Source organism: Sminthopsis crassicaudata, chromosome 4 (assembly GCF_048593235.1).
Source record: "Sminthopsis crassicaudata isolate SCR6 chromosome 4, ASM4859323v1, whole genome shotgun sequence".
NCBI classification, from domain to species: domain Eukaryota; kingdom Metazoa; phylum Chordata; class Mammalia; order Dasyuromorphia; family Dasyuridae; genus Sminthopsis; species Sminthopsis crassicaudata.
This window is the reverse complement of record NC_133620.1, coordinates 468,205,125-468,232,624: the sequence shown is the minus strand read 5'-3', so window position 1 is coordinate 468,232,624 and position 27,500 is coordinate 468,205,125. Positions and strand designations below refer to the sequence as shown.

The 27,500-nt window shown below is 42.7% G+C and overlaps 1 protein-coding gene and 1 long non-coding RNA gene across 2 annotated transcripts in view; one reads left to right on the top strand and one right to left on the bottom strand.

Annotated features, from left to right (window-relative positions):
* The window catches only part of DGKG (diacylglycerol kinase gamma), a 213,458-nt gene that overhangs the window by 53,918 nt on the left and 132,040 nt on the right, over positions 1-27,500 (bottom strand). The window contains exon 35 of the mRNA XM_074264238.1: positions 474-564. Coding sequence (XP_074120339.1) covers positions 474-564 — 91 coding nt within the window. The remainder of the gene's footprint in view (positions 1-473; positions 565-27,500) is intronic.
* Positions 13,704-27,500, top strand: part of LOC141540334 (uncharacterized) — an 18,238-nt gene continuing 4,441 nt past the window's right edge. Inside the window, exon 1 of the long non-coding RNA XR_012481527.1 lies at positions 13,704-13,838. This is a non-coding gene — a long non-coding RNA (uncharacterized LOC141540334). The remainder of the gene's footprint in view (positions 13,839-27,500) is intronic.

The following is a 27,500-nucleotide window of genomic DNA, read 5'->3' as shown; positions in this document are numbered from 1 at the left end:
TAGTTAGTGTTTCAAAGCTTATGAGGTGCTTTATATAATGATCTCATTTGATTTTATAACACCCAATCAATCAATCAACAAGTATCGATTGACTCCTGTGTGTCAGGTGCCAAGCGAAACCTCGACTTGCCCGAGGACTTTACCGTCTAGCCAGGAGAGACAACACACACGCTTAGATTGCCTAGGAAGATACCCAATAGATGGAGGGTGATCTGGAGGGCAAGGAAGCGGCAGCTGAGGTTCAGCCACGTTCCTGTGAGGTGGGTGCTATGGGCCTTGTTATTTCTATTTTGTAGAGAACTAAAAGGAGATGAAAACAGGCAAGTCTCAGCTTTCTCCAGAGTCAGAAAGGAAGAGCAAATAGCGTGTTGGATTTGGAGTTAGGAAACCACTTGCCTTTGTTGGAGAGGGGATGGACTCAATGTCCAACCTAAAATGCTTTCTAGTTCCCGATGGGCAATTGCCAGACTCACCTCCACTTCTATGAAGGTTTGCAGCTTCTTGCAGGTGGAAGCAAAGGTTTCTGTTGTGCCAAATTCAAAGTACCACAGCCTATTCTTCATCCTAGGATGCAAAACAGAAAAAAAGCAGGGCTTATTCAAGACAGTCTTGACCTGCTGCTAACTGGACCCAGATGCTTCCAGGTGGACCCAGACATCCAGATCCTCAGCATTCATGAAGGGAATGACAGACACTCATGGGAAGGAAACAATGAGAATACCTCTTGAAGGGATGGGAATATATTGTCACATGCACTTTTATGGCAACCTTGTCACCCTGTTGAAAGAGAAATACCCAAATATTCAGTGCATCTCATCAATTTGGAAGTTCCCTCCAATAATGCAAATTGTCATTCATCCATGTCTGTCCACTCTCGTCATGTTCTGTTATAACTTCATCATTAGGGGACCACTCAACATACGGGGTGCCTTCCTGCTTTTTTCTTGGCAATAAAAGTGTTGTTCAGTCATTTTTCAATCATGTCTTATTCTTTGTGACTCCATCTGGGGTTTTCTTGACAAAGATATTGGAATGCTTTTCCATCTCCTTCTCTAGCTCATTTGATAGGTAAGGAAAATGAGGCAGACAGACTTAAGTGACTTGCCCAGGGTGACACAGCTTGTAAGTGTCGCAGGCCAGATTTGAATGCAGGAAGATGAGTTTTCCTGACTCCAGCGCACCTCTGAACTGCCCCAGGCAATAATGATACCGGCATATATATGGACATATACATATACTAGCAAACACATGCTATGTGATCTACTTGTATCATATGATACTGAAATAATAAATTGCTAACATATCTATGTCATATAATAGACATATCAATCACATGAGATTTATCATACATATACCAATACTGAAAACATAATTTATTCTAAACTGTTATCATCATAAAAACATTTAAAATGATAAGCAAGATAAAAAATACATAAAATAAAAAAACTTTTTTTAAAAAATGAAAAGCATATATTAAGTTTAAGAACTTGAACAGAGACATTCTTCTAGATTTTTTCTTCTGGGCATTTTGTACCCTCAACTATTGGTACTATATTATTATTTTCCCCCCACAGCCATAGTGTGGTTGTAGTTGTACATACTCTGCTTTCCTTACTTTGCATTATTTTATATAAATCTTGTTGCTTTTTGTTAGCTAACATATTTGTCAATTTTTAGAGAATAAATCCATTCTATATACTATAATTCAGTTATTCCCCAAGTTTCAGAAACATGGATTAGTTTTATTTTTTATTTTTATTTTTTTGGTAAGACAAGCAATGCATACTAAGAATATTTTTATAAAGCTAAGTCTTTAATTTTGTCCCTATAAATAGCACCTTGATCATATTGGCACAGCAGATAAATCACTGGATCAAAGGGCCTTATAGATTAAAATACATATTTAAGATTGCTTTCCAAAAAAAAGATGGCATTGATCTATCTACAATGCGACAATATTACTATCTCACAGTTTCACTATATAAAATATTTATTTAATATTTGGGTAACTAGGTGGTGCAATGGATAGAACAAGGACATTAGAGGCAGGAGGACCTGAAGGCAAATCTGGCCTCAAATACTTGCTAGTTGTGTAAATCTGGGCAAGTCATTTAGCCTCAATTGCCTCTAAAAAAGAGAGAACGTTTAATATTTTAAATGATTGTTGATGAAGCAGAGTTTTCTCAGAATTTTCATTTATATTTTTCCTGCTTATTTGTTCAAACTATTTAAAAAAATAACTTATTTCTTACTTGAACGCTTATCTGTTGAAAAATGGATCCCACACTTAAAAAATTAATGTCAATTCATTACAAATTTTTGGATATCAAATTTCTATCAGAAATATAAGAAGTGGTTTTTCTCATATCTGTTTATTTTCTTTTTATTTTGGCTGCATTGCTTTTTGTTGTCATACAAAAACACTTTAGAGCATCAAACTTAGTCAGAGAGGAAGCTGAGAGACTGCCCTTGGGAGTCAGAACCATGGAGTGGGAGAATCCCAGGCTGGTGGCAAAAGATCAGCTCTACCACTTGCTGGCCCTGTGACTTTAAGCAGGTGATCCAACAGCTGGGAGCCTTGATTTTCTCATTTGTCAAATGGAGAAAATGATACCTGCCTTCCTTACATAACATGGTTGTTTTAAGTCTAAAATATGAGCTTTGGGACTTTTGCCCTGTATAATTACAAGGGATTCAACAGTGGATTAAAATTAGGAAAGTAGACTGGATTTATGGAAGGGTCACATGTGACATAAATCCTAAGAGTCAAAGTTATCTTTCTCTAATAATTTCTCCTCCTTAACTCCTCTTTTTCTCTCCAGTGGGCCAACATTTACTCAGCTATCAAGTCCTGCTTAGAATCTGGGTATTATTGTAGACTTTCCCTTCTCTCTCATTTGCTACCACCAAACCCATGGACTGTCCCTTAGTTGCCTTTGCCTTTAGGTTTAGGAGATTCATGGTCAGTTTTGCAGCTGATGACTCACAGGATAAAGTTGTGTAACCCCAGAAGAAGGGACTTCCTGCCTCAAACATTGCTTGCCGGATAAGTACTTTAGCTTTTTCAAGCCTCAATTTCCTTATCTATAAAATGAGGGGGCTGCACTTGTTAGCCTTCCACTTCTGAGTCTATGATCCTTAGTCCTATATCTTTTTCTTAGAGGGTTCCCAGTTTCTTCTTGGCTCAACATTGTCCTCAATGGATTAACTCTTCCAGATGAGAGGTCAGGACACTCCAAAGGCCCTGCTGACTTGACCCAACCTGAGCACAGCAGCTTCCCTAGAGGCCAGAGATATGCAGGTGAAACTGTTTTCTTTCCTTTTCTTCCTTTTTATGAATTTTGTTTTTGAATTTTTCAAAGCCCCTCGGAACCTTTCATGACCCTTGACACATAGGAAAATAAGTCATCAGCAAAACAAGCAGAAATTCCCCTTGAGTAAAAATTTCGAAAGTCACGAATGTCCGCCCCGGATCCATGCCAGAGGATAAAAGAGTTGAAGCTGCTGAGTGGACAGAAGGAATCCCAGAACATCAGAAATGGAAGTGACCTCAGTGACCATCTGGTTCAACTCATACAGAGCCGGAGAGAATCCCCACTCTATTGTCCCAAACCAATGGCTGCTCAGACCTGATCTCCAAGAAAGGGGAACTGGCCACCTCTCTCAGGGCAGCTGCCACGCTCATCACTTTTTTGGGGGGGGCAGTTAAGACGGAATTCACCTCTTTTCAATTTCTCCTCATCACTCCTACTTCTACCCTCTGGAGTCAGGCAAAACAAAGCTGATCCCTTTTTCATGGCTTTCCAAAAACTTAAAGCCAGTTATCATGTTCCCTCTGAGTCATCTTTCCTCTAGGCTAACTAGGACTCTGCCAAGATTCCACATTAACATACAAAAGTGTATTAATTTCCCAAGAACATTTTTCTTTTGGTTGAATCCAATTTATTTTAGTTGGGAATGGAAGAACCCTGAATTTTCTCTGCCTTGCTACTAGACCTCCTTTTGTGAAGGTGAATGGGTAGAGTTTTAGGAAGGGGTATCATTCCATACCATGAAATTTCTCAAGGGCAGGTAGATGGCATTGTGGATAGAGCACTGGGATAACTTAATGAGTTCAAATCTGGCCTTAGACGAATACTAGCTGTGTGACTGTTGCCAAGTCACTTAACCTTGTCTGGCTCAGTTTCCTCATCTGCAGAATGAAATGGCAAACCACACTCCAGTATCTTTGCCAAGAAAATTCAAAATGGGGTCATGAAGAGGCAGATATGATTGAAACCACTCAACAATAATAAAGAGGAAATATTCATGATATGTGGACCTAATCATTATTCTCAATCCTCGGAGATGGTTGGCTGGTTCTATAGGACAGAGTAGTAAATAGTTTAGTCCAGGGCTTTCTGCCTTGTTCTGGTGGACTTGGGCCCTCCCAGTGGTTCCCAAATCTGCCCAGATGCAAGTGGCTTTTTAGACTAGAAATAATAATAGAACAGAGGGAGAATCACATGCTCAGTCTTCAAATTGTACTATAAAGCCATAATATTATTTGATTCAGGTTAAAATAATTCCTAAATGAGGAACATTTGGGTGCTTTTCTGTTCACTCCCCTGCTAGGAGCCTTTGTCACTTCTTGTCTTCTAAATGGTTTGCGGCCCTTTTCACTCCAATCCATCTTCTACACACCACATGGAATGGAAGCTCCATGAGGGCAGGACTATTTCATTTTTGCCTTTGCCATCCCAGCGCCTAGCACAGTGCCTGGTCCTTGGCAGGTACTTAATTGTTGACTGATTTCGGGAAAGATTCCATCTTACTCGTGAGAACCATCGTAGTGGTGGAAGGTGATGGAGGAAACATTTAGAATGGCAAATTGGGACTTTCCATCTTTGGCCCAACAGACACCTAGGGTCCTGCTGGCTCAGGCTGGCAGGTGCTGCTAACATTTATCACAGCAAACAGTACTTACTGCCAATGAATGGGAAAGTTAACCTCCCTGGACCTCAGTTTCCTCATGGGTAAATGAGAAGATTGGAGCAGATGGACCCAGATGTCTAGCTCTTTGATTCTTATGTTACTTAATCTCTCTGGCCTTTGGTTTCCTTCTTGACCAAATGAGAAAATTAGATTACATGACTTCTTGAGTCCTCCTAGCTCTAGAATTATATGTTACTTCAGGTGGCTAGGACTCAGTTTACCCATTTGTAAAATGAACAGATTGGGCTAGGTCCCTTCCAGCTCAAGAGCAATATTTTGATAATCTCCCCCCCATCCACTTCACCATTGGTCACCAGGGAAGTCATTCTGCTCCCGACCTTGGCGTTTGTCCATGTCAGTTTCAAGATGGGCAATCACCGGCTTACTCACCCCACAGATACTGGGAGGTCTCCCACAGGCAGCCAACATTTTTTGGATGAAGCTGTGCCAAAAGATGTCTTAATGGTTTTTTGGAATGCTTCCTCATCTTCTCCCTCTATCCTTTCTTTTCCTCCTCCCACGATCGTCTTTCAATTGGGAATGACTAACCTTCTACAAGTTAGCCAGACCTTACTTGTCTGCTGCTGGAGAATTCGCCCCTGAGTGCTACCTCTAACCTGCAAGTTCCACCCCTTTGTGCCAAAGGAATCATGACTTGTGTCCCCAGTGTCTTTGTGGAAGAGAATAAAGATAGTTGTGGTACCAGCTAGGAAAGCGGGCCAGTGCTGTGTGTGTAGGTTTCAGTATTCTCTTTTGGTTTGCTATCAACCCTTTCATTACCTGCCAATTCTTTGGATCTGTGTCCCACCACTTAACACATTTTAGGTACTTAAATTTATTGATTAATTTCTAAGGAACAGGATTGGCCATGCAACTTCCCTGCTCAAAAATATCCCATAATTCCCTACTGCTTCTGTAACAAAATTGGCCTAAAGTCTTTCCATAATTTGGCTCCAACCTCCTTTTCAGTCTTATTCCACATTATTCTCTTCCACGTGTCCATATCCCTAATATACCTGTATCATATATATGTATATATACACATATACCTACCGATGTATATTTACATCAATCAATATATATGTATATATATATAAATGTATATGTGTGTACAAATCCACATATATGTCTATATTCCATCCAAACCAGACTAGTAGATGCTGACAGTCAATTGCTCCCCTTTAGGTTTTCACTTAAGCCATGGCCTCCCTTCTCAATATCCTTAGCTTCCTTCAAGGTTTAGCTTAGGTGCAACTTAATGTTTCTCTAGGAAACACTCCCTGATATTCCTAATTTTTATGTTCTCTCCTTAATAATAGCTAACATATACATGGCACTTACTGTGTGCCAGACACTGTGCTTGGCGCTTTACAAATAGGATGTTTTGATGCTCACAACTCTGGGAGGCACATGTTATTTACAGGTGAGGCCATTGAGTTAAACAGACTAAGTGACTTGTCCAGGGTCACACAGGAAGTACCTGAAAGTAGATTTGAACTCAGCTGCTTTAACTACAGTGCCATCTTACTAATGTCTTCCAATTGCCTTGTATTATTTATAATATATATAGCAATATATAAATATATGTAATGTGTATATATAAATAGATAATAGATAAATATATGTAAATATAAATAAATAATAGATAAATATATGTAATATGTATGGACAAATATATATAAATATATGTAATATATAAATATATAATATGTATATATAAATGCATAATAGATAAATATGTGTAATATGTATATATAAATATATAATAGATAAATATATGTAAATATAAATAATAGATAAATAGATGTAATATGTATAGACAAATATATAATAAATATATGTAATATATATAAATATATGCAATATGTATATAAATATATAATAGATAAATATATGTAATATGTCTATATATATATATATATATATATATATATATATGTAGTGTGTGTGTGTGTGTGTGTGTGTGTGTGTGTGTGTGTGTGTATAAATATATATAAGCTAAGTGGACTTTGGAGCTCTCCAGCAGAATGTCAGGATCTCTGTCACCTCTTCCCCTTCAAGAAACTCCAGCTAATTTCTCTCTTTGTCCTTCAATGCTCTTAATAACCTTCTTTTCCAGCCTTTTTATACTTTACTCTTATCCATATAGTCTGTGGTTCTGTCACATGTCCTCCTGCTCTTCCTACATACAGCCCTCTGTTTCCTATCTCCATGCCTTTGCATTGACAGACCCCAGTGCTTGGGGGTCTCCTCTTCACATTTGCCTCTTCAAATTCCTTCAAGACCTCGCAAATCCCACATCCTTCAGGAGTTCTGACAAGGTCCTTGCATTGCTAATACCTTCCCCTCCAGGGTTACTGTACTGATGGGTGCAGCTATCTGTGGTCTTCCCCTTAGCATGTGATCTCCACGAGTTTTTGTCTTGTCTTCTCTTTCTCAGCAGTTAGCACCCGCCTGGAACTTAATTAATGCCCGATGATGGCTCAATCAATTAATGCCGTTGTATCCTTCAGTCTTGCTTAGGGCCCTACCTAGACAAAGCACTTAATGAATTCTTTAACAAGAATTTAACAGAACTGAATTAAATGATGATAGATACTGTGATAATAGAAAAGGTCTTTGTTGTGTCACCAGGAGAATTTTATCCTAAGATCACAATCATGCACTTGGAGAAGGATGTTGTAGACTACAATGAATTTACATTTATCTTAGTTACAACAGGAAAACAGCAGCAGTTCTAGGAAAACCAAGGAGGGCAAAATGTCCTTCAAATAAGATAATGGAATCATCTCCTTTGATGGGGACAATAAGACTTTCTTCTTATCAATGATGTGGGCGAGGGGGAGGAGGAAGAGTAGACCTGGAGACAGGAAGTCCTAGGGTTGGTCCTGCCCAAAACTCTGACACTGAGTAGATCCTTCCATTAATTTCAGATGATTTCCTCATCTTTAGAATGGTGATAAGCCCAACACTACTCATCTCAAGGACTTTGTTCTTAAACTGTTGTTCCTTGTTTAAGACCTTCCATCTCCATTCTTAATCCATTATCCACTGGCTGTTCTAGTAATTTACATGCATTTTGTAAAGTTTTAATCCAGTTCCCTAAACAGTGTGGAAACTGATTTTCAAAAGAAATTCAGAAAATACAAGGAAATTAGTATTCTACATGACCCCATGAGGAAAGAGTCAGGACCTGGGTTTGAATTCCAGCTTTAATACTCTTGGATTGCCAAGCCTCAGTTTCCTGTATTGTGACATCAGATTGGTTAATAGATGGATTTTGAGATCCCTTCTAACTAGATATTTGAGCCTCTGCTCTTTCCACTGTATCATTTGGAATGGATTGAAAACTTTATAAAATGCTCATGTTATTCCAGGCCAGAACATGGGAGCCTTTGAATTAAAATGCATAGCTCTAAGCAGAATAAAAAAAAAGAAACAGAACTAGTAGTCTGGGGCAGGAGAAAGAGAGCATTGGAGTCAAAGATTGGGGGGATCTGAATCTTGCCTCTACTGACGACTCCTTGTGGGACTAAGGGTAAATTACTTCATCCTCTGGGTCTTAGCCCATCCTTATTGGTAAAAAGAAGGGATCTACTCAAGAATTCCTGGCACCATTTTTGGTAGCACCAAAGACCTAGACAGGAAAGGGGATGAGCATCACCTGGGGAACAGTGAGACACATTGTGTGTGTGGATGTTGGGGAACACTACTGTGTTGTAAGAAATGGCAGTAATGATGGATTCAGAGAAACATGGAAAGATTTACATGAACTGGTGCAGAGAAAAGTAAGCAGATACAAGAAAATGATATATACAATGATTACAACAATGAACAATTGTCATAAAAAACTGAAAGTGAATACTGCTAAGTTATAAAGAACAAGCCTGGTTCTGAGGAAGAGGTGTGAGATCCCTTCTCCCCTTCCCCACTCCTCAGCAGAGGTAGAAAGTCCAAGGATGTAAAACATCACATATGTTTACATATTTTTAAATGCATAGATCAGTTGTAATGATTTTTTCCTCATTTTTCCTTTAAACTTTTTTTGGGGAAAGAGGATTGGATACATGGAGAGAATTAAATGATATCAAGACAAAAGATATAAATAAACTTAAAAAAATAATTTACTAGGTGGCCTATGAGGTTTCTTCCAACCCTAGATTTATGAACCTAGGATTTTAATTTAATAATCATGACAATAAAAATATTTCAACTATTGTTTGTTTACATACACATGAGTATATATGTATATATATATGTGTGTATGTTTATGAGTATATATATATATATATATATGTATATATAAATCATGCTCTAAGTCAACAATCTAAAGGAAGATGGAGACTATGATGGCAGCCAAGGACTTAAAAACTTCTTCACAGATCTCTGTCACAGTGAGTCTCACCCTTAGTGAGCTTTATATTTTATCTGTGAACTTTGGTTTAAGGCTATCCCTTTATAAATACATTAGCTTAAAGATTGAAGGGGAAATGTGGTTAAATGGAAAGAGCCCTGCATATGAAGTTGGATCTTGCCTCTGATGCTTGCTGTGTGTATGACTTTAGATAAATCATTCCTCCTTGCATCTCTTTCTTTGAAGCTTTGGACTAAATCAGTGACCCTTGATTTAATAAGTAATGATTGATTTTTGTCCAGTCAATTTAAACTTTTTGATAACCATTTCAATATAACTGTGTTTGTGATCCTGAGATTTTTATTTTATGCATTTCAAGATCTTACCAGGAGAAAGGATCCACAGGCTTCACCAGAGCAGCCAAAGGTTTTGGACATAAGTGATGCTAAAGATCTCTAGACTCAGGAATCCCAGAGTTTGCTTTTGGTTCTAAATCTGGGATCCTGATTAATTCCATCTCTGTAAAGTCCCTATTAGCTCTAAATCTAGGATCTCTCTCTGAGCCTCCATGTTCTCATCTGCAAAATGGATGGGTTGGACTGGTTGGCACTTGAGTTTCCTTCTAAGATCTGGGCCCATGATCCTCTACAGACACAGAAATGGGAGTCCTTACTCTTTAGGGTTGACATATTAGAGTTTCTAACTAATAGGAAAAGGAGAGTCACCAGAAGCCTGATAGAAGAATATGTTGTTGATATAAGAAAGTACCAAGACTTTTCTCAGGATGAGAGATACTTCACAAACACAAGGCAACATAAACACTAGAAAGGCAAGACATAAGCGGTGAGCTGAGGCTGATGTTTTAGTGACCCTTGAAGAGGGATGGGGGAGTGTGGAGTGATCCCTCTATCCATTAGCGAGCTGGCGTGTGGCTTACTGAATATGAGTTTCTGGGTCCAGAGGAGAAGCTATGCATGAACAGTGAGAGCTGCTTAGACTCAATGAAGCACCCAGACAAAGAATGAGATTCTCTACGGTGCTCCATGATCCCATGGAAGATGGAGAGTCCAGGAGCCATCAAGGCCAGCCAGCATATACAAAGAAACTCATGAAAAGCACCTACAAAGTGCAAAGTTTGTCCTCCATACTGCTCCCACGTCCTGCTGAAGCCACTTATGGAGTCTCAGAGGCAGAGAGAACCTCAAAGTACCCCCCAATCCCCTCTGTTGCCATCTGTATAGGACACAGGGATCTCTCAGCTGCTCTTGTCCATCACTAAATGTGTTATCGTGCATGAGCCACCCCTCCCCCATGTTGGCCCTCAAGTTTCACTGCCCACTGGAATGGCACAGAAGGCCACTGAGATGCCAAGTTGTGGTCAGGGTAATCTTTCTCAAGGGGGCTCAAAAACCGAACACCAGGTCACCAGGAAGGAGGCATTAAAAATAGCTGTTTTGTTCTTTGAATATCAGTCCTGTGACCACTGAGCTCGCCAACAGATCTGTCCTGGTTCAAAGTCTTTAAACCTCAAGGGGCTTGTTTGCCCAAATATCTCCTGACCTTTTTCCATGCTTGGGGAGAGCTCAATTCTCAAAGGTTAGAGAAAAGCTGGACCAATGGATGACAAGGGAGAGGAGGAAAAACTGAGGAAAAGAGAAGAAGGGAAGGAAGGCGCAAGAAGGACATGTGAAACTGGAGAAGAGCTAAAGAAAAGTTGAACAAAGATTTTTTTTTAAGAGGGAAACAAATGTCCTTCTTTCCTTTCTTCCTTTTCTCTCTCTTTTCTTTTTTCTTTCTCTCTTTTCTTTTCTTTTCCTTTCTAGCCCCTCCTTTCCTCCCTCCCTTCTTTCTTTCCTCCCTCCCTTCTTTCTTTCCTCCCCTTCTTTCTTTTCTCCCTCCCTCCCTCCTTCCATCTCTCCCTTCTTTGTTTCTCTTTTTCTCTCTTCTTTTCTCCTTTCTTGTTTCTTTCCTTTTTTTCTCTCTGTCCTCCTTCCTTCCCTTGTTCCTTAATTTTTTTTAACTTTGGAATTAGAGTCAAACAGATGAGAAACAACCCTTTCAGCCTGACAACTCTGCAAGTCTAGTTTGTCTATTGTGCTGGCATGGCTCAACTGACCATCACTAATGGAGGTTTTAGCTGGCCATCACTAATGGAGGCCTTGACTGCCACAACAATTTGTTCCAAAGCTAAGGGACATAATCACTGCTTTTGCTCTAGCATTTTTCCAAGGATGGAAAGCACCAAAATGAGCAAAGCTTTCTGGAAAACTTACCAACCTTGGTTTCTCTACCAGGAATTTCACATTTCCCCCGAGAGGCTATTACTGAGCATAAAGCAGGGTGCCATGCAAGTCTCAACAAGTACAGCCTTTTAAAGCTTATTCTCTCAAACTTGTTTTAAAATGTTTCAGCCCTCCTCACCTCACCAATTTTTTTTCATAGTGAGTGGGCACAAATAATCTAAATACTCCAATGGATGGAGACCCCCTTCATTCATGAAAGGCTTATGGTGTGGCAAGCACCATGCTAGAAATAGAAAAACAAAGTTGGTCCTTTCCCTTAAAGTACTTACATTCTAGTAGAAGTGAACACACAACTGGAAGTGGTGGCCAATGAGTTCTAGCTACCAGGTCTGGAGAAATTTTAATCCAAAATCCAGATGATTTCTGGAGCGCCTTTGAATGATATTGGCAACTTAGGGAAATGTAATGGGACTGAATAAAGTCAAGCTTTCAGGAAAAAAGATGGAACTTCTTACTTATAGAACACTGAGTGTGGCTTGAATTCTTGGCAAAAATTAAGGAGGTATTAAAGGGATGGTCTGTGAATATTTAGAAAAAAAGGGGTGACAAACAAAAGCTAGTATAGGCTCATCCATGACAGTTTTCCCTCTCTCCCTCCTTCCCTCCCCTCCCTCCCTCCTTCCCTTCCTTCCTTCCTTCCTTCCTTCTTTTCCTTCCTTCCTTCTTTCTCTCTTTCTTTCTTTCTTTCTTTCTTTCTTTCTTTCTTTCTTTCTTTCTTTCTTTCTTTCTTTCTTTCTTTCTTTCTTTCTTTCTTTCTTTCTTTCTTTTTTCTTTCTTTCTTTCTTCTTCCTTCCTTCCTTCCTTCCTTCCTTCCTTCCTTCCTTCCTTCCTTCCTTCCTTCCTTCCTTCCTTCCTTCCTTCCTTCCTTCCTTCCTTCCTTCCTTCCTCCCTCCCTCCCTCCCTCCCTCCCTCCTTCCCTTCCTTCCTTCTTAGTAGACAAAGAGATCAAAAGAATTACTAGAGTTATAGAATTTAGGTTTCAGTAAATCACTATATAAACTATCTCATGGGACATTGAGGCTCCATTTAAAGAAACTTCCCAGGGCTGCCTAGGGAATGAGTTCCCCATCACTGGAGGTCTTCAAGAAGAAGATGAATGGCTACTTGTAGGGCATGTAGTAGTGGCTACTCTTGATCAGGATCAGATGCCTTTGAACTCTAGGCTTCTATGAGATCATGTTCAGTGAGGTACCATTGATTGCATTTTGTACAGAGATAGGTGGCTAAAGTCAGGAAGTCAGGAAAAACAATATATAGAGCACCTGACCTAGAGTCAGAAAGCCTTGAGTTCAGATCCTTCCTCAAGTACTTTATAGTCGGGCAACCCAGACAGGTCACTCAATTTCTGCCTACTTCAGTTTCCCCATCTGGGGTTAAAAATAGAGCTTACATCATAGGATTGGTGTAAGAGTTAAAGAAGTTGCCTTATATGTAGCATGTTTGGCAAACCTTAAAGTGTCTTATAAACATTATTTTTTGCAATTCAATGTGATTTTGCATTTGACCAGCGTGACAGCATTAATCTTAACTCCTTAACAATTTAAAGAAATTATTGTGAAAGCTTTAAAATCCTCTACAGATGCCCATCTCCAGCCTCTGCCATTTTCTTTTATTTTTTAAATCAGCTCTGGCAAGGGCGGTTTTGAAAAGCCAGAAGCAGTGGGTGTAATGACACCTTCCAGTTTGTATAGTCCCTTTCACTGTTTACAAAGCTCCTTCCTATCCATTAGCTGATACCAGCCTCCAGACCACAGTGTGAGCTAAGAAGCACAAAGCCGCTTTCTTTGGAAGGGGAGGAAAGAGAAGGGTTAACCAGCTCACCTAAGACCCCAAAGCTAGCGAATAATGGCAGAGCCAGTCTAGAAATGAACACAATGCTGCGTCTTTGTCACCTACTGTCCCCAGGAACAAAACAATCAGTGCATTCTGTATCCTCCTGACTCATTCAAAAGGAAGACAGCTTCTCACTCCCTGTACCACCCTCGCAGTCTCCAGGATTTCTTTGTCTCGCAGACAACGTCTTCCAAAAACTCCCTTGAATTTGCCATCTCCAGAATCTACAGCTTAGCAGAGAAAGATGCATTTTTTTCCCTCTTGGGGCCCTTGGGACTGCCAAGGGCTTCTGAGGAGGCTGGCCAGCCTTGAAGAGACAGCGAGCCAGATGAAGTGACTGAAATGATGAAGTGCGTGGCAGCATGGGGAGAAAGGTAGATATCTGGGGATGGGCATTGTGGGGGAAGTAGGGACTGATTGGTAGGGTCAGCCCTAGGGTGAGGAGACATGGCCCACAAATTGTGACACAGTAGGATGAGCCCAACCTTGAAAGTCAGAGGGCCTGGATTCAAATCCCACTCCTGCTCCCTCTTAAGTGACTTTGGATAAAATCACCTAACTTTTCTGGACTCAAGTTTCCTCAGATGTAGGAAGAAGTTTGAGCGAGAAGAGTTCTGAGATCCTTCCAGCTCTGGCTCTATGATGCTGTGAATTTCCATTAACCTCCAAAGGCCTCCATGGACTCTGAAGCTTGTTCTAGGATCATGGGCCTTCATTGCTCATCCTAAAAATCTTCCTCCTCCTTATTTGTTCCATTAACCTGTGAGCTCCTTGAGGGAAAGAACTAGGTTTTTTTTGGGCCTTTCTTTATATCCTTGGCACAGTGCCTTGCACACAGTAGGTACTTAGTATTCATTGATTGATTGATATATGCTTGTTGACTTGGTTTTTCTCCCTGGCTTAGCTTATCATAATACAAATTAATATCAATAACAATAAATAAAACAGTCCCAAGCCAATCACTCTTGGCCCTAAACTCCTTCCCTCTTCTCCTTTTCCTAGAGAAATTAAGCCTTAGCACGAGTTCAAGCTCTGTAGGTAAAGCCTTGCTTCTTACCCCTCACAGGGACTACTCTCTTCATGAAATAAGAGAAAAAGAGTTCATACACATCCCTTTTGGGCTGGCTGCCTCGACACCCTGGTTGGGAGGGAGAGACCTGCTGCCCTTGCTCTCTGGGGACAAACATCACTCCTGCCCAGGGTTAGGATGGGCTGCCTTCCCTGGGTCTATAATGCGCTCAGGTCCATCCCAGCCTTTTCCTGCTCCCAAGTCAAGGCCCCGTGCAGCTCAGCGAGGCAGGGGCCATCTTGCCAGGCAGGTCTCCCTGTGCTGGATGGAAGCTGCTTCTCCAGTTTATGCTGGAGCACTCCCAGGTTCGTCCCAGCCTCTCACAGAGGCCCCACGCTGCTCATGCCTTTTTCTCCCTTCTAGTCATTGAAGAAAATGTCTGGGGAATTTTTCTAAGGCTCCGTGGGGAGCACCAGGTAGCCTCCCTCTCCTAATCTAGAACAGCCCAAAGCTAGAGCAGAGGAAGGAATAAGATGGAAGCTGAACAAGAGCCTGTGGAGTTTGTATTTAAGTGGACACGGAGAGAGTTAGTCGTTTGTTCCTGGATCCGGCCAGTTACTCTCAGCCAGGTTGGTGTGGATGTGGATATCCAGAAAACAGAGACCCCGGAGCCTTCTTCACCTGCCCTTCTTAGGATGGCAGTGTTCAGCAGGAAAGACTCATGGTTCTGCCATCCAAGGCCACTGTTTCTGCCGCTCAATTCCCTGTGTTATTGGGAAGTCATTCCCAGTCTTCGTGGGCCTCCGTTTCCCCATCTGTAAAATGGGGTTCTTCTAGATGGCCTCTGAGGTCCCTTCCAGCTCCAGCACCATGATCCTATGGGTGTCTTTCCCTTCTGATAGTTTTTGGAGCAGGCGTCCATAGGAGTCCTCCTATGAAGGTGGACCATCACTCCTGAATAGGGTGGGGAAAATCAGCAAAATATTGTCCTGATAAAGAGACAGCATAGGTAGAATCTTGGACCTGGAATGGAAGAACTGACTTAAAATTTGGTCTCAGACCCTTACTAGCTGTGTGACCCTGAACAAGTCACTTCACTCTGCCTTAGTTTCCTCATCTGTAAAATGAGCTGAAGAGGGAAATGACCCACCACTGCAGTGTCTCTGCCAAGAAAACCCCAGTTGGGATTGTGAAGCATCAAGCATGATTGAACAACAAAAGGGTCCCTGCCAGCTCAAAACCTATGATCTTATGTCATTTACTAGCATTTACTAACTTTTCTCTTATCCCAGCCTCAGTTTCCAAATCTGTAAAATAATAATACTAGCACCTCCTTCCCAGTATTATTGTGAAGCTCAAATGGTATAAGATACATAAATTACTTTGTGAATCTTAAAGCATCACGGAAATGTTGGCTAATAGTAACAACAAAAGCTAACATTCAGATATAATACAGAAGCACTGATTTCAATATAGCACGATATGCATGTTATATATATGTATGTGATGCCATTACATGTTAAGTATTAATATTATTAATATGATTAATCATAGCAACTAGCATTTATGTAATGCTTTAAGGTTGGCAAAGTGCTTCATTTATTATTTTAGATGTTTTCTCCTTTCTGACCTAGCTTTTTTTTTGGCTGATTGGGATTAAGTGACTTGCCCAGGGTCACACAGCCTGGCCTTACTTTTAGTGACAGGGTTTTCTATGTGTGTTGAAGATTTTTTTGAGCAGGATGCCAGGGGGGGAGGGTGTCCAACTGTTGGACTGGCCTTGGCCAACTGGAGAGTCAAACTGTGGCTCAATGGACTAAAACTTCAGGGCCACGTGACCAGGGAGTGCCAGAGGTGGGATTCAAACTTGGATTTTCCTGGCTCTGAGGGCAGTGGCTCCTTCCACGATAGCAGCCCGCCCCTCTGGGTGCACAATGTTCTTCCTTACGAGCTTCTGAGCTTTTGGGCCCACAGGGAGAAATGGGGTAATGAAGGCTGTTTTTGGCTTCTGCAGCGGTGACACGCAGAGAGGGGCCCAAAATAGCTGCCTCCCTGTCACTGCTGGAAAGAGAATTTTAAATAGCTTTGGGTTTAAATTGGTGGGGCTTGCAGGCAGGCGGGCGACAGCACTCTAAGTCAGCTTCTTGACAATTCCCGGGGAATGAATGTTCCCCAGCATCGGGGCTGGGGCGGGATCAGGGCACAAAGCTGAGGCTCTTGGGTTCCCCCCTCTTGTGTTAGCTGCTGATGCTTATTATTAATTAGCTAGCATGACCCAGTTGGCTCCGGAGGAGTCAGGAAAGAATGATGTACTTAGGGGGCCTTCTGACTCCTCCTGAGTGCTCTTTGGGAGTTTCTTAAGCAGCTAAGCAGAGTGGGCAGAGTTCAGGGCTGAACTAAGGGTCAAAAAGCACCGATTCCAGTCTTGTGCTTAGTGGCAGTGGGACATCTAGACAAGTTAAGATCAGTTTCCTAATCTGTGAAATGGGGATGATGATAGGATAAAAATCTTATAAATAGCTGAATAAACAAACGAATCTTATAAATAGATAAAATCTTATAAATACCTAAAATGGCTGTTTACGAAGCTCCAGTGAGATAATACAGGCCATCTAGCAGAGTGGCCAGAGAGCTAGTCTCTGAATCTGAAATATCTACCGGCTCTGTGACCACCTCTCAGTGTCCAAACTGCAGAGAAGGTCCCCCCATCTCCCTCAGGAGGGGGACTTCCCTACATGGAGAGAGTCATAAATCCAGGCATACACACAGCACTTTAAGGCTACATTTGGAGAGTGGGGTGGTCCTGTAACTGAAGTGTTGTGGGGGACTGCAGGGATATGGAAACACCCCCCACGAAGCAGATCTCAGGGTGGGTGCTCTGCTGGAGCCCACTCATACAAGCTCTCAGAGTGAGATCAGCAAATGGTACAAATGAGGGTTTGATGGAGTTTTTAGTTGATTGTTTAGACTTAAGAAAAAGACAGAGAAAATATCAAGAATGCTGGTATTTGAGAGAAAAGTATGTCAAGGTCTGTTCTTCCTCCAGAGGAAGCTGGTTGTTAAACATTTAACTAGCATGTCAATCAGGGACCTCATCCAAGGTGGGGGTGAAGGCGGTGATGAGTGAGCCATGGGTGAGAAAGCTGAGTCACATCCCATCTTCTCTGGGATAGCCAGTTGTGGGGATTTTCTCCAACACAAGCCTACTTGCCTTTATTCCCCAACACTGCCTCACATTGCCCCCTTTCTTTTCTGTTCCCGTTATCAGTCTCCTTCCCCTTATAGTGGCCTCTGGTCCCCAGATTCTGGGGAGTTATAACCCACAGCGACAGCTCTTCCAGAACATGGGCGATTCCCTTTCTCTCCTACTTCTTGGCCCCAGGTGATTGGAGAGGGCAGCACAACAGAGCAGGTGCGGAAAGGCTGCAGCAGAGACCCCAGATCTCCCTCCTGCCTTTTCTCTTTTCTTTATGTTCTCTTCCCTTTTCACAGCCTTCCTTTTAATCAATCACACTGGCGACCTTCTGGGACTCCTCACTCCTCCATTCCACCAGTGGAGCAGCCGGCACATCTTGCCATGTTGCCTCCATGCTGACACACTCACCCTCTTCTTCCCCTGAGCTGCTGCCACCTCCCAGGCCTGGCCCTCATTCACTCTCCCTGGCCCGTTGCAGGAGCCTCCTCATTGGTCTCCCTGCCTCAAGGACCTTTTTTTCTTAAACACATATATTAGTATAGTAGCAGCTGTACATAATTTATAAAGAATAGGCACCTGTTGGGGTACACCTATTTGGGGTGCTCATAATCACACAAGTTTGGAGACCACTGTCCCATGCCATGCACCCAAGTGGCACAAGGGGTGGAAGGCTGGGTCTGGAGTCAGAAAGAATTAACTTCAAATCTGGCCCGAGACATTTACTGTGTGACTCTGCGCAAGTCACTGCGTCTTGTCTGCCTCAGTTTCCCCATCAGTAAAATGAGCCGGAGAAGGAAATAGTGAACAACTCCACTATCTCCGTGAGGAAAACCCCAAATGGGGTAATGGGGAGTTGGGCAGGACCCAGCTTTTAACAACAAACGTGCACAGCGCCAGGGGAATGAAATGAAGGCTTTCTCAGGACAATCAATGAGGAGACAATGGGACATTGAGCCCGTTACCTGATCCAAGTTCCTGGAAGCCCTGGGGTGTGAGGTGGCCAGATTCTGGGTTAACGTGTTTAAGGGATCCAAAGAAACACCATCTGTGATGGGACGGGAGGGAGGAAGATGGGACTGAATGGCCTCTAAAGTTCCTTTGGACACCAGGATTCTGAGAATATATGTATTGTTATATCATTGTTGCCTTTTGACAAATACTCATGCACATGAGGAATTAGGGCTAATTACTTTAATCCACTGTGAGTGAAGACCTGAATTTAAAAACTGCCTGAGACACTTCAGCTCCCACGATTTTAATGACCGTCTTTTAGACTGATGATTCTCAGTCTACCTTTCCTGCCCCCATTTCTCTGCTGACCTCCAACCTCACATCTCTGCTGCCTTTCAGATATCTAGAACTGGATGACAGTAGACATCTTAAATTCTACATGTCTAAACCCTCCCCTATCACGGTAAGGACCAACACCATCCTCCTAGTGCCTCAGGGTTCCATCTAGGAGACTATCTTTCACCTTCCACATCCAATGTGTTGCTAAGGCTTGTCAATATCACCCCTGTAGAACTTGTTGTCACTTTCACCTTTGCAGTCTCTCGTTATTTTCCTCTCTGCAGCCTTTCTTGTCAATTTCACCTCTGGAGTCTCTCATCATTTTCACCTCTGCAACCTCTCTGATCTTTTTTACCTCTGCAGTTGCTCTGGTTTCACCTCTGCAGCCTCTCTTTTCAATTTTATCTCTACAACCTCTTGTCAATTTCACTTCAGCCGCCTCTCTGGTCACTTTCACCTCTGCAGCCTTTCTGTTTACTTTCATCTCTGCAGCCTCTTCAGTTTCACTTCTATAGCTTCTTATCCATTTCACTTCTGCAGCTTCTATGGTCACTTTCACCTCTGCAGCCTCTCTTTTCAGTTTTACCTCTACAATCTCTTGTCAATTTCACTTCTGCTGCCTCTCTGGTCACTTTCACCTCTTTAACCTCTCTTGAACACTCCTTTCTCTGTCACTGCCACTGCCCTGGTGCAGACTCTCATCACCTACACCTGGACTAATTAGCCTGCGGGTGGGGCTGCGAATCTCGAGATTCTCCTGCCTCCCATCCATCTTCCATTCAATCACCAAGTGATTTTCTTAAAGTTCAAGTCCAACCCTGTCACCCTCCTTACTCCATAAACTCCCGTGGCTCCCCATTTCCTCCAGGAGCAAAGCCGGAAGGCTCTGCTTGGTGTTTTAAAGCTCTTCCAACCCTGGCCCCTCCCCGCTTCTTACAATTACTCCCAGACACATACTTTGGGATCCAGGGGCGCAGCTTCCTGGGGTATCCACGGGACCCTCAGCTCTGGGCGTTCTCTCTGAAACGCTCTCCCTCCTCTGCTCAGTCTCTTGGCCTCTCAGGCTTCCTTAAGTCCTTCAGGAAGCCTTCCCAGCCCTTCTTCCTTTCACAGTCTTTCCTCTGTTAGTTTTCTCCTTTCATTCAGACCACATGTAGTTGGTTTGCACACATTTATTTGCTTGTTATCTTCCTCATTAGACAGTAAGGTTTTTTTTTTTTTTTTTTTTTTTTTTGTATCTCCATTTCTTAGCACGGTACCCGGCACATCCATAATAAATGTTTGTTGATTGACAGTAACAGCTGAGACTCTGGGGAAATCACTTAATCTGTTTGCCTCAGTTTCCTCATGTCCACAACAGAGCCCTTAGTAGTGCCTTCCTCTTGAGACTGTTATGAGAACAGGCTAATAATTGTGTAAAACTGCAAATTTTATGTTACATAAGTGCTGGCTGTTATTAATATCTCCTCCTGTGCTTTCATTATGTGATGGATTAACGTGCTTCTCACATGACTTCTGTTTTTTTGCTTTTGTTTTTTGTTGTTAAGGCAATTGGGGTTCAGTGACTTGCCCAGGGTCACACAGCCAGGAAGTGTTAAGTGTCTGAGGTCGGATTTGAACTCAGGTCCTCCTGAATTCAAGGCTGGTGCTCGCTCCACTGTGCCACTGAGCTGCCCCTCACATTGATTCTGAATAGAAAACCGGGCCTAGTGGTTTCAGAGAGACTCTGATCAAGTCTTGGGAGAGCCCAGGGGATGTGCAGAGGGCAGAGGATTCTGGGAAAACCCGGCTGGGAGAAGGATGCTCCCCCTTGGATTACATGTTGAGTCAAGTTTAAAACCCACTGATTTGGGGTCTAGCTGAGATCACTGTGTCCCAGGGGTGGGGGGTTTATGGGCGCTGATTAATTTTTTTTTTTCACATGATCTCTGAGGATGAAGCTAGAAATCTGAGGCTGGGGGAAGTCTGAGGAGGGTGGGTGGCCATCACTGACAGGAGAAGCTGGGACACGGCCCCGGGAGTTTGCTTTGCCGTCTCCTTTGGCCTGAGGCAGGAGAGCCAGGGGGCTGCTGGTCGTCAGATGGATTGTCCATTAACTGTAGCAAGAGGAGATGTCCAGACCCCATCCCCACCCACAGTAGGGACTTATCTGATGTGGCCCAGAATCTGGGGTCAGAGTTTTCCTCTGATTTCCAGCCCGAGTCTCTCAGCATGTTTGAATGACGACGAGGGGCCGCTCTCCATCTGTTCTTCTCAGGCAGCCTGGGATTAAATCATTCCCCGGCCTGCTCCGCGGGACAAGTAATTCCAGTTTATTGAAGGTTTCCTGGTGGGTCTTATTTCCTAAGCCTCTAATCATCTTTACAGATCTTCCTCGGTCCGGTTTTAAGTGTGGAGCCTCAGACTGACGTGGGAATCTAGAGGGCGTCCTCCCAGGCCCAGGAGCAGCTCCTGCTCCCTCCCTGCAATCCCCTCTGTGCTCATCCCATCTGGGTGCGATAGACCCTTCCTCTGGAGTTTGTGACCTTGTCCCAAAAAGATCCTGATAATTGTTGTAATTCAATGAAACTCTAGAGGGGAAGTCACCCCAGAGGGGGTGGAAAGCTCTAGAGAATGAAATTCACATGGTCCCTGCAAACAAAAGGTTGTGAAAGTCACGTGAGTGAAATGGCCTGGACTCAAATCAAACCTGCTGTGTGCTCCTGGGCAAGTCCCTTCACTCCTCTCTGAGCCATAGATTTTTATTCTCCAAAATGAGGGGGTTTGGACCTGGTGACCTCTTGTGCTCCCCCCAAATCATGCTGAACCTCAATTTCTTCTTCTCTAAATAGGGATAATAAGAATACCCTCTACCTCACAGGGTTTTTGAAAAAATCAGAGAGATACTGTAAATAGTAGTCTTGTGCTTCTAGATTAAAAACATGGTCTTTGTTTCAAACTAATCCTTTCTCATTCTATGATATTAAGTTTTATTTAGCAAATAGTTATTTGGTCTCTGCTAAATGCAAGGCCCTTAGTTAGCCCCAAAGATACAGAATTTGTTAGGTTACTGTCCTCATGCAGATTGCTGTTTGATGGGGAGGAAAGGACAGTACCAAGATAACTATGATTCAATGGGAGAGGAACCATTACAAAGGACGTGGTTGTTCTGTGTTCAAATTTGAGCCACATTTTAGGAAAGACAGGAATTGAGTGGAGGGTATCTGGATGAGGGCTTTGGGTCCATGTCATATAAGGCCATTGGTTCCAGAAAACAGAGCAAGGAATAGTGGGCAAAAGCCACAGATTTAGGCTCAGTCTAAGAGAGAGGGGTTTCCCTTCCCTGAAGATCCTAGAGCAAAGCATGAATGCCCATTGGCTGGAGAGTCTGGAGAATGAATTCTTTTTCTAGGGAGTTGGTACTGCTATTTTTGTTTTTCTATCACTCATATTCCCCAAGGCCTCATTCCTGTCATTTCTAACCCTGAAAGAGTTAACTTAAAAAGGTTAATAAAATCCACCCATCTCTCTCTCTCTCTCTCTCTCTCTCTCTCTCTCTCTCTCTCTCTCTCTCTCTCTCTCTCTCTCTCTCTCTCTCCATCCATCCATCCATCCATCCATCCATTCCGCTATCTATTTATATTAAAAAGTATGTTGTGTTCTGCACCCACAGTTCTCCATCTTCTAGAAGAGATTCTTGTTCATGGACAAGTATTCATTTCTGTGGCCTCTCTCCTCCTTGTTGCCAAAGCTCTCCATATCTCTGCCCCTCTCCTCTATCTTATCCCCAGCTTGGGGAGGGGGTGATAGCTCTTCTCCTCACCTTACCCTTTAAGCGGATCTCGAGCTCATTCCTTCCTTTCTTTTCTGAGAGTTGCCTCAATGTGTAAGCCTCTCATTCCCACCTCTTCCCAACTCCCTTTTAGCACTCTTTCTCTCACCCAGGGATTGGCTACAGTGAACAAACTAGGAAGACCTGGCCTTCAAATCCCACCTCAGATGCTTCTTGTGTGATCTTGTGTAAGAGAACTACTCTCTGACTCAGTTTCCTTATTTGTAAAATGAGGATCTTAATAGCCTCTATCTCCAGGACTGCTGTGAGGATCAAATGAGAAAGTACACACAGCGAGCAGCACTTTGCAAACTTTAAAGCACCAGAAAATACTATCATCATCATCATGCTCAGATACTCTCTGTCCTTAAAACCAAAGAAAAGCCTTTGCTTGATTCTACTGTCCCCCGGACTCTCCTCCTTTCTCTCTCTCCCCCTTCACTGTCAGATTCCTCAAAGAGGCACATGCAGAATTCAGAGTCTTATCTATTCCTTTTTTCAGCCCTCCACAAGCAGGCTTCTGATCCTGTCCGAGATGTCTCCCCCAAAAGGCTCCATAACGATCCCTCAATGGCCAAAGCCAGTGGTCTTTGCTCAAGTCTCATCATCCACCATCCTGGGGCTTCAGAGACTCCTGCCAGCTCCATTTCCAGGATGGCCCAAGGGAAGCAGCATTGTATCTGGGGTTGAGGATTTGGGTTCCCAGCCAGCCTCGGAGCTTCTGATGTCCGTGGGGCCCCAGGCCAGCCAGTCAGCCTCAGTTTCCACATCTGTAGCTTCAGGCAGTCTTTGGCCCCTTCTGGCTCTAGAGCTGTGATCCTCCATTGGCCCATTTTTCTCAACTTAGCACTGCCTGCTGAGGTACTAGTAGTCAGATAGTACGAGGGATGGTCCCTTTTTGAGCAATGAGGAAGCCAGAGGTTCAAATCCTTCATTAGACATTTCTTCGGTTTTATCCTCTAAAAAAAAAGGTGACCTCAGGGGTAGGTGGAGCAATGGACAGCGAGCCAGCCTCAGAGTCAGACCCTTACTTGACCCTTACTACCTATGTGACCCTGGAAAAGTCATTTAATTCTGGTTGCCTTAGCAAAACAAATTAAAAAAAACAAAAAAACAAAAAACAAAACAAAACAAAAAAAACAGACTCCAAGGCCTCTTTTGGTCCTAAACTGATGATTCTTTGATGTCTTGATTACTTTAATAAAAAAAGAAGTCAACTCCCCAACTCTAGGAAGGAATAATTAACTAATTATGTTAATAGCGGCAGCCTAAAAAGTTAAAACAATTTTTAATGAGACCCAGTGTCCAAAAGAGGGAGGTTGACTAGTGTTTGGAGATCTGGTTCCTAACTGTGTGATCCTGGGCAAGTCACTTCACCCTGTTTGCCTGCATTTAATGGGGACAATAGCAGCACCTACCTCCAGGCTTGTTGTAAGGATCAAATGAGATGTAATTATGAAGCACTTAACACTGAGCCTGGCACAGTCGGTGTGTAAAGGTTAGCCATCATTATTATTGTTAGCCCGGAGCGGTGACGACTTGGTTGGTACATCAAATATTTGAGAGGTAATCATTTAAGAGAAGGATTGTTCTTCTTGGCTCCCAAGGGAAGAACTGGGAGCAAAGGAGGAAGTTGCCCAAAGGCGCCTTTGGGTTGGACAAAAACCACCTCCCTGATGTTGGAGTTCTCCCAAAGAGGGTCGGGCTCTCTTGGGAAAGGGAGTTTCCTGCCCCTGGAGGTCTTCAAACATAGGCTGGATGCTGGCTTGTCAAGCAGGGAGTGGAGAAACAATAAATTCGGGGAGGGTTGTTCCAAATCACCACACCCCACTTTAGTCCTGATATCTCCACTAGGAGAAAACATATCAATCAACTAGTCCCAGGTTTAGAATCAAGTTCAAAAAGCCACTGGATAAAGTGAAATCCGTCAGACAACAGGCTTGTTCTCACCCTGGGATTTCATTGTACTTCCTGGGTCTTGGCTAGAAAAGGAGGTTCTAGGGTGAGGGGAGAGAGAGGGTGGGTTCCTGCTCAGGTATGGTTTGGACAAGGGAAGCCAGATAGTAACAGAATGAAGAGAGCTCCAGGCCTGGAGTCACGAAGCTCTGGGGTCAAGTATGGCCTCAGATGCTAGTTGTGTGACCCTGAGCTTGTCACTTAACCCCATTTGCCTCAGTTTCCCCAACTGTCCAATGAGCTGGAGAAGGAAATGGCAAACCACTTCAGTGTCATTGGAGTCACAAAGGATCACACAGGACTGACATGATGGACCAGTAACAAACCAGTAGTTTGGAAAATAGTTGGCTTTTAATTAGTGCTTGTTGATTGACTGACTAAGCATCCTCTGGGATCCCTTTGGGCTGACGTTCTACAGCCTGAGACTAGTTAGGACTGCGACATGGCTCCCCTTCTCCATGCTGACTCCTTGATCCCTTCTCCTTAGCTTGGGCAGGCTCCCAATTTGGAATAAGCAGATCCTGAGGTTAAGTCTTGGACGCCCTATCTGGAGGATTATCCAGTAAATCAAAGCTCTAAATTCTTATCCCCATTATCAAGGTCTTTATCAACATGAAACAAGGGTTTGTGTCTCCTTCCTTCTCAGGGAGCTCAGTTATTTGGAGAAAATGGAAGATTTTGGTAAGGACAACTGAAAAGGTTTTACTGAAGGAAGGCATTTGGATAAGAAGGCAGCATGACCTTGCTATCTCATTCTTTTATTATTAGTAATTTGTGACTCCAATGACACTGAAGTGGTTTGCCATTTCCTTCTCCAGCTCACTGGACAGTTGGGGAAACTGAGGCAAACAGGGTTAAGTGACAGGTACTAATAGTAATAAATATTACTAGCTTGGGTAGCTAATTTTACTTCTTCTAGCCTCAGTTTCCCTAACTGTAGAATGAAGGGGTTTGCTTAGTCTGCGATCCCTTCCAGCTCTAGACCTTTGATCCTATTATATATCCCAGGATCACTCATACTTTAGACTGACCACATATAAAACCCTCCAAAATGCCCTTTCACAGTGACAAGCGCACTTTATTCCACCAGAGGTAGGCAAACATTTTTGTGGGTTGGTTAATAAAGAGTTAAATGGCTTACAGCTCCTCCCTTTTTTAGGTTTTGCTTGGGGACTTTGTGTCTGATACATAAGGTTTATATTTTGCATTAAAAATGCAATTAAAAAAAAGAAAGAAAATGCCATAATCAACTGTTTGGGGCTTTCCCAAACCTCAAGTATTTTTTTCTAAAGTTTCACTCGAAATATTCAAGGGAAACAGGTTTGGCTTTTATTTCCTTTCAGACAGCTAGTCTGACCAGCACTTAGGCGAGGAGGAGTGCCATCTTCCTCCTCCTGGTCACCCTGACTCGCCTAGCGTGACCTGGGACAACACTCATTTTCCCAGCTGACGTGTCATGTCACGATTGGAACATACCCAATGTGTAGGAGCAAAGAGGGCTGAATTTGGTCAGGGGCCTTGGGTTCCGATCCCACCACTGCTCCCGGTTGCCTGGGTGACCTTCTACAAGTATTTCTCCCTTCCTGGGACTCAGTTTCCTCATCTGGAAGATGAGGGGGTTGACTTCTGAGGTTCCATCCTGTTCAAAGTCTCTGATTCAAAAACCTCCAGCTTTGTCAGAGGGTTGAGCTGAGATTTGGGACAATGAGTCATCCTTGTTGCAGTCCCACTTACAGAGAGAATATCGAGAAACACTTCAAATGAGTTTTTCCATATATATATATATATATATATATATATATATATATATATATATATATATATATATATATATATATATATATATATATATATATATGTCTGTATCCATATGTGCATATATGCATTTATCAACTTTAAATCGATTCTGTATATATTTATACATGGATTTGTCATCTCCTCCATTGGAAGATAAATTTTTTTGAGTAGCAATTGCTTCATTCTTTGTTATATGTGCTCCCAGTGCACGGTACACAGTAGGTGTCTAATAAATATTTGCTGATTAACTAAAAGATAAATGACAGTTTTGTACCATCTAAAATCCCAAGAGGCTAAAGGTTTTTCATAGAAAACTGGGTAAAAAGCATTCTCTATTTCTAGCCCGGAACAATCAGATTTCCCAGAAAGGACAAAACCCCCAAATGATCTTAATTGACTTAGCCATACTCAGGGGTATCCGAGGAATCTCCCCAAAGTGCAGCGGGTCAGCCCAACTTGAGAGCTGCTCCTCCAGACCCCAGTTATCATGTTGTCTTCCCATCTTGTGTGACCTTTCCCAGGTTCACAGACTGGTACAAGAGTGTAACCATGGCAACAACAACATCTCCAATGCTAAATAAGGAAGCTCGCAGTAAAATAGCAACTCGGCTGCCTCTTGGATGGGCCTGGGAGTTCTATGGGATGTTATTGAAGATTGAGGTCTTGGAGAACAGTGTCATTCTCTAATGTTCCTCTGACGCTGACTCTGTGTGACCCTGGACAAGTAAATCTCTTCCTCTGAGCCTCAGTTTCCTTTTCTGTAAAGGAAAGGGACTGGACAAGATGGACATCGAGTTTCTCCTCTAGATCCAGGCTCCTATTTTAAGATACAAAGCATCTGGAAGCTGGTGACCAGTAAGATGAAGATTGTCATCCAGAGGATTCAGTGGTCGCTTGAAGGATTTGAATTTATGTAGCCTGGAGAAGCTAATGCAATATTAAAGGGGCTGTGATAGAGAAGTCTGGGTGGTCAGTCT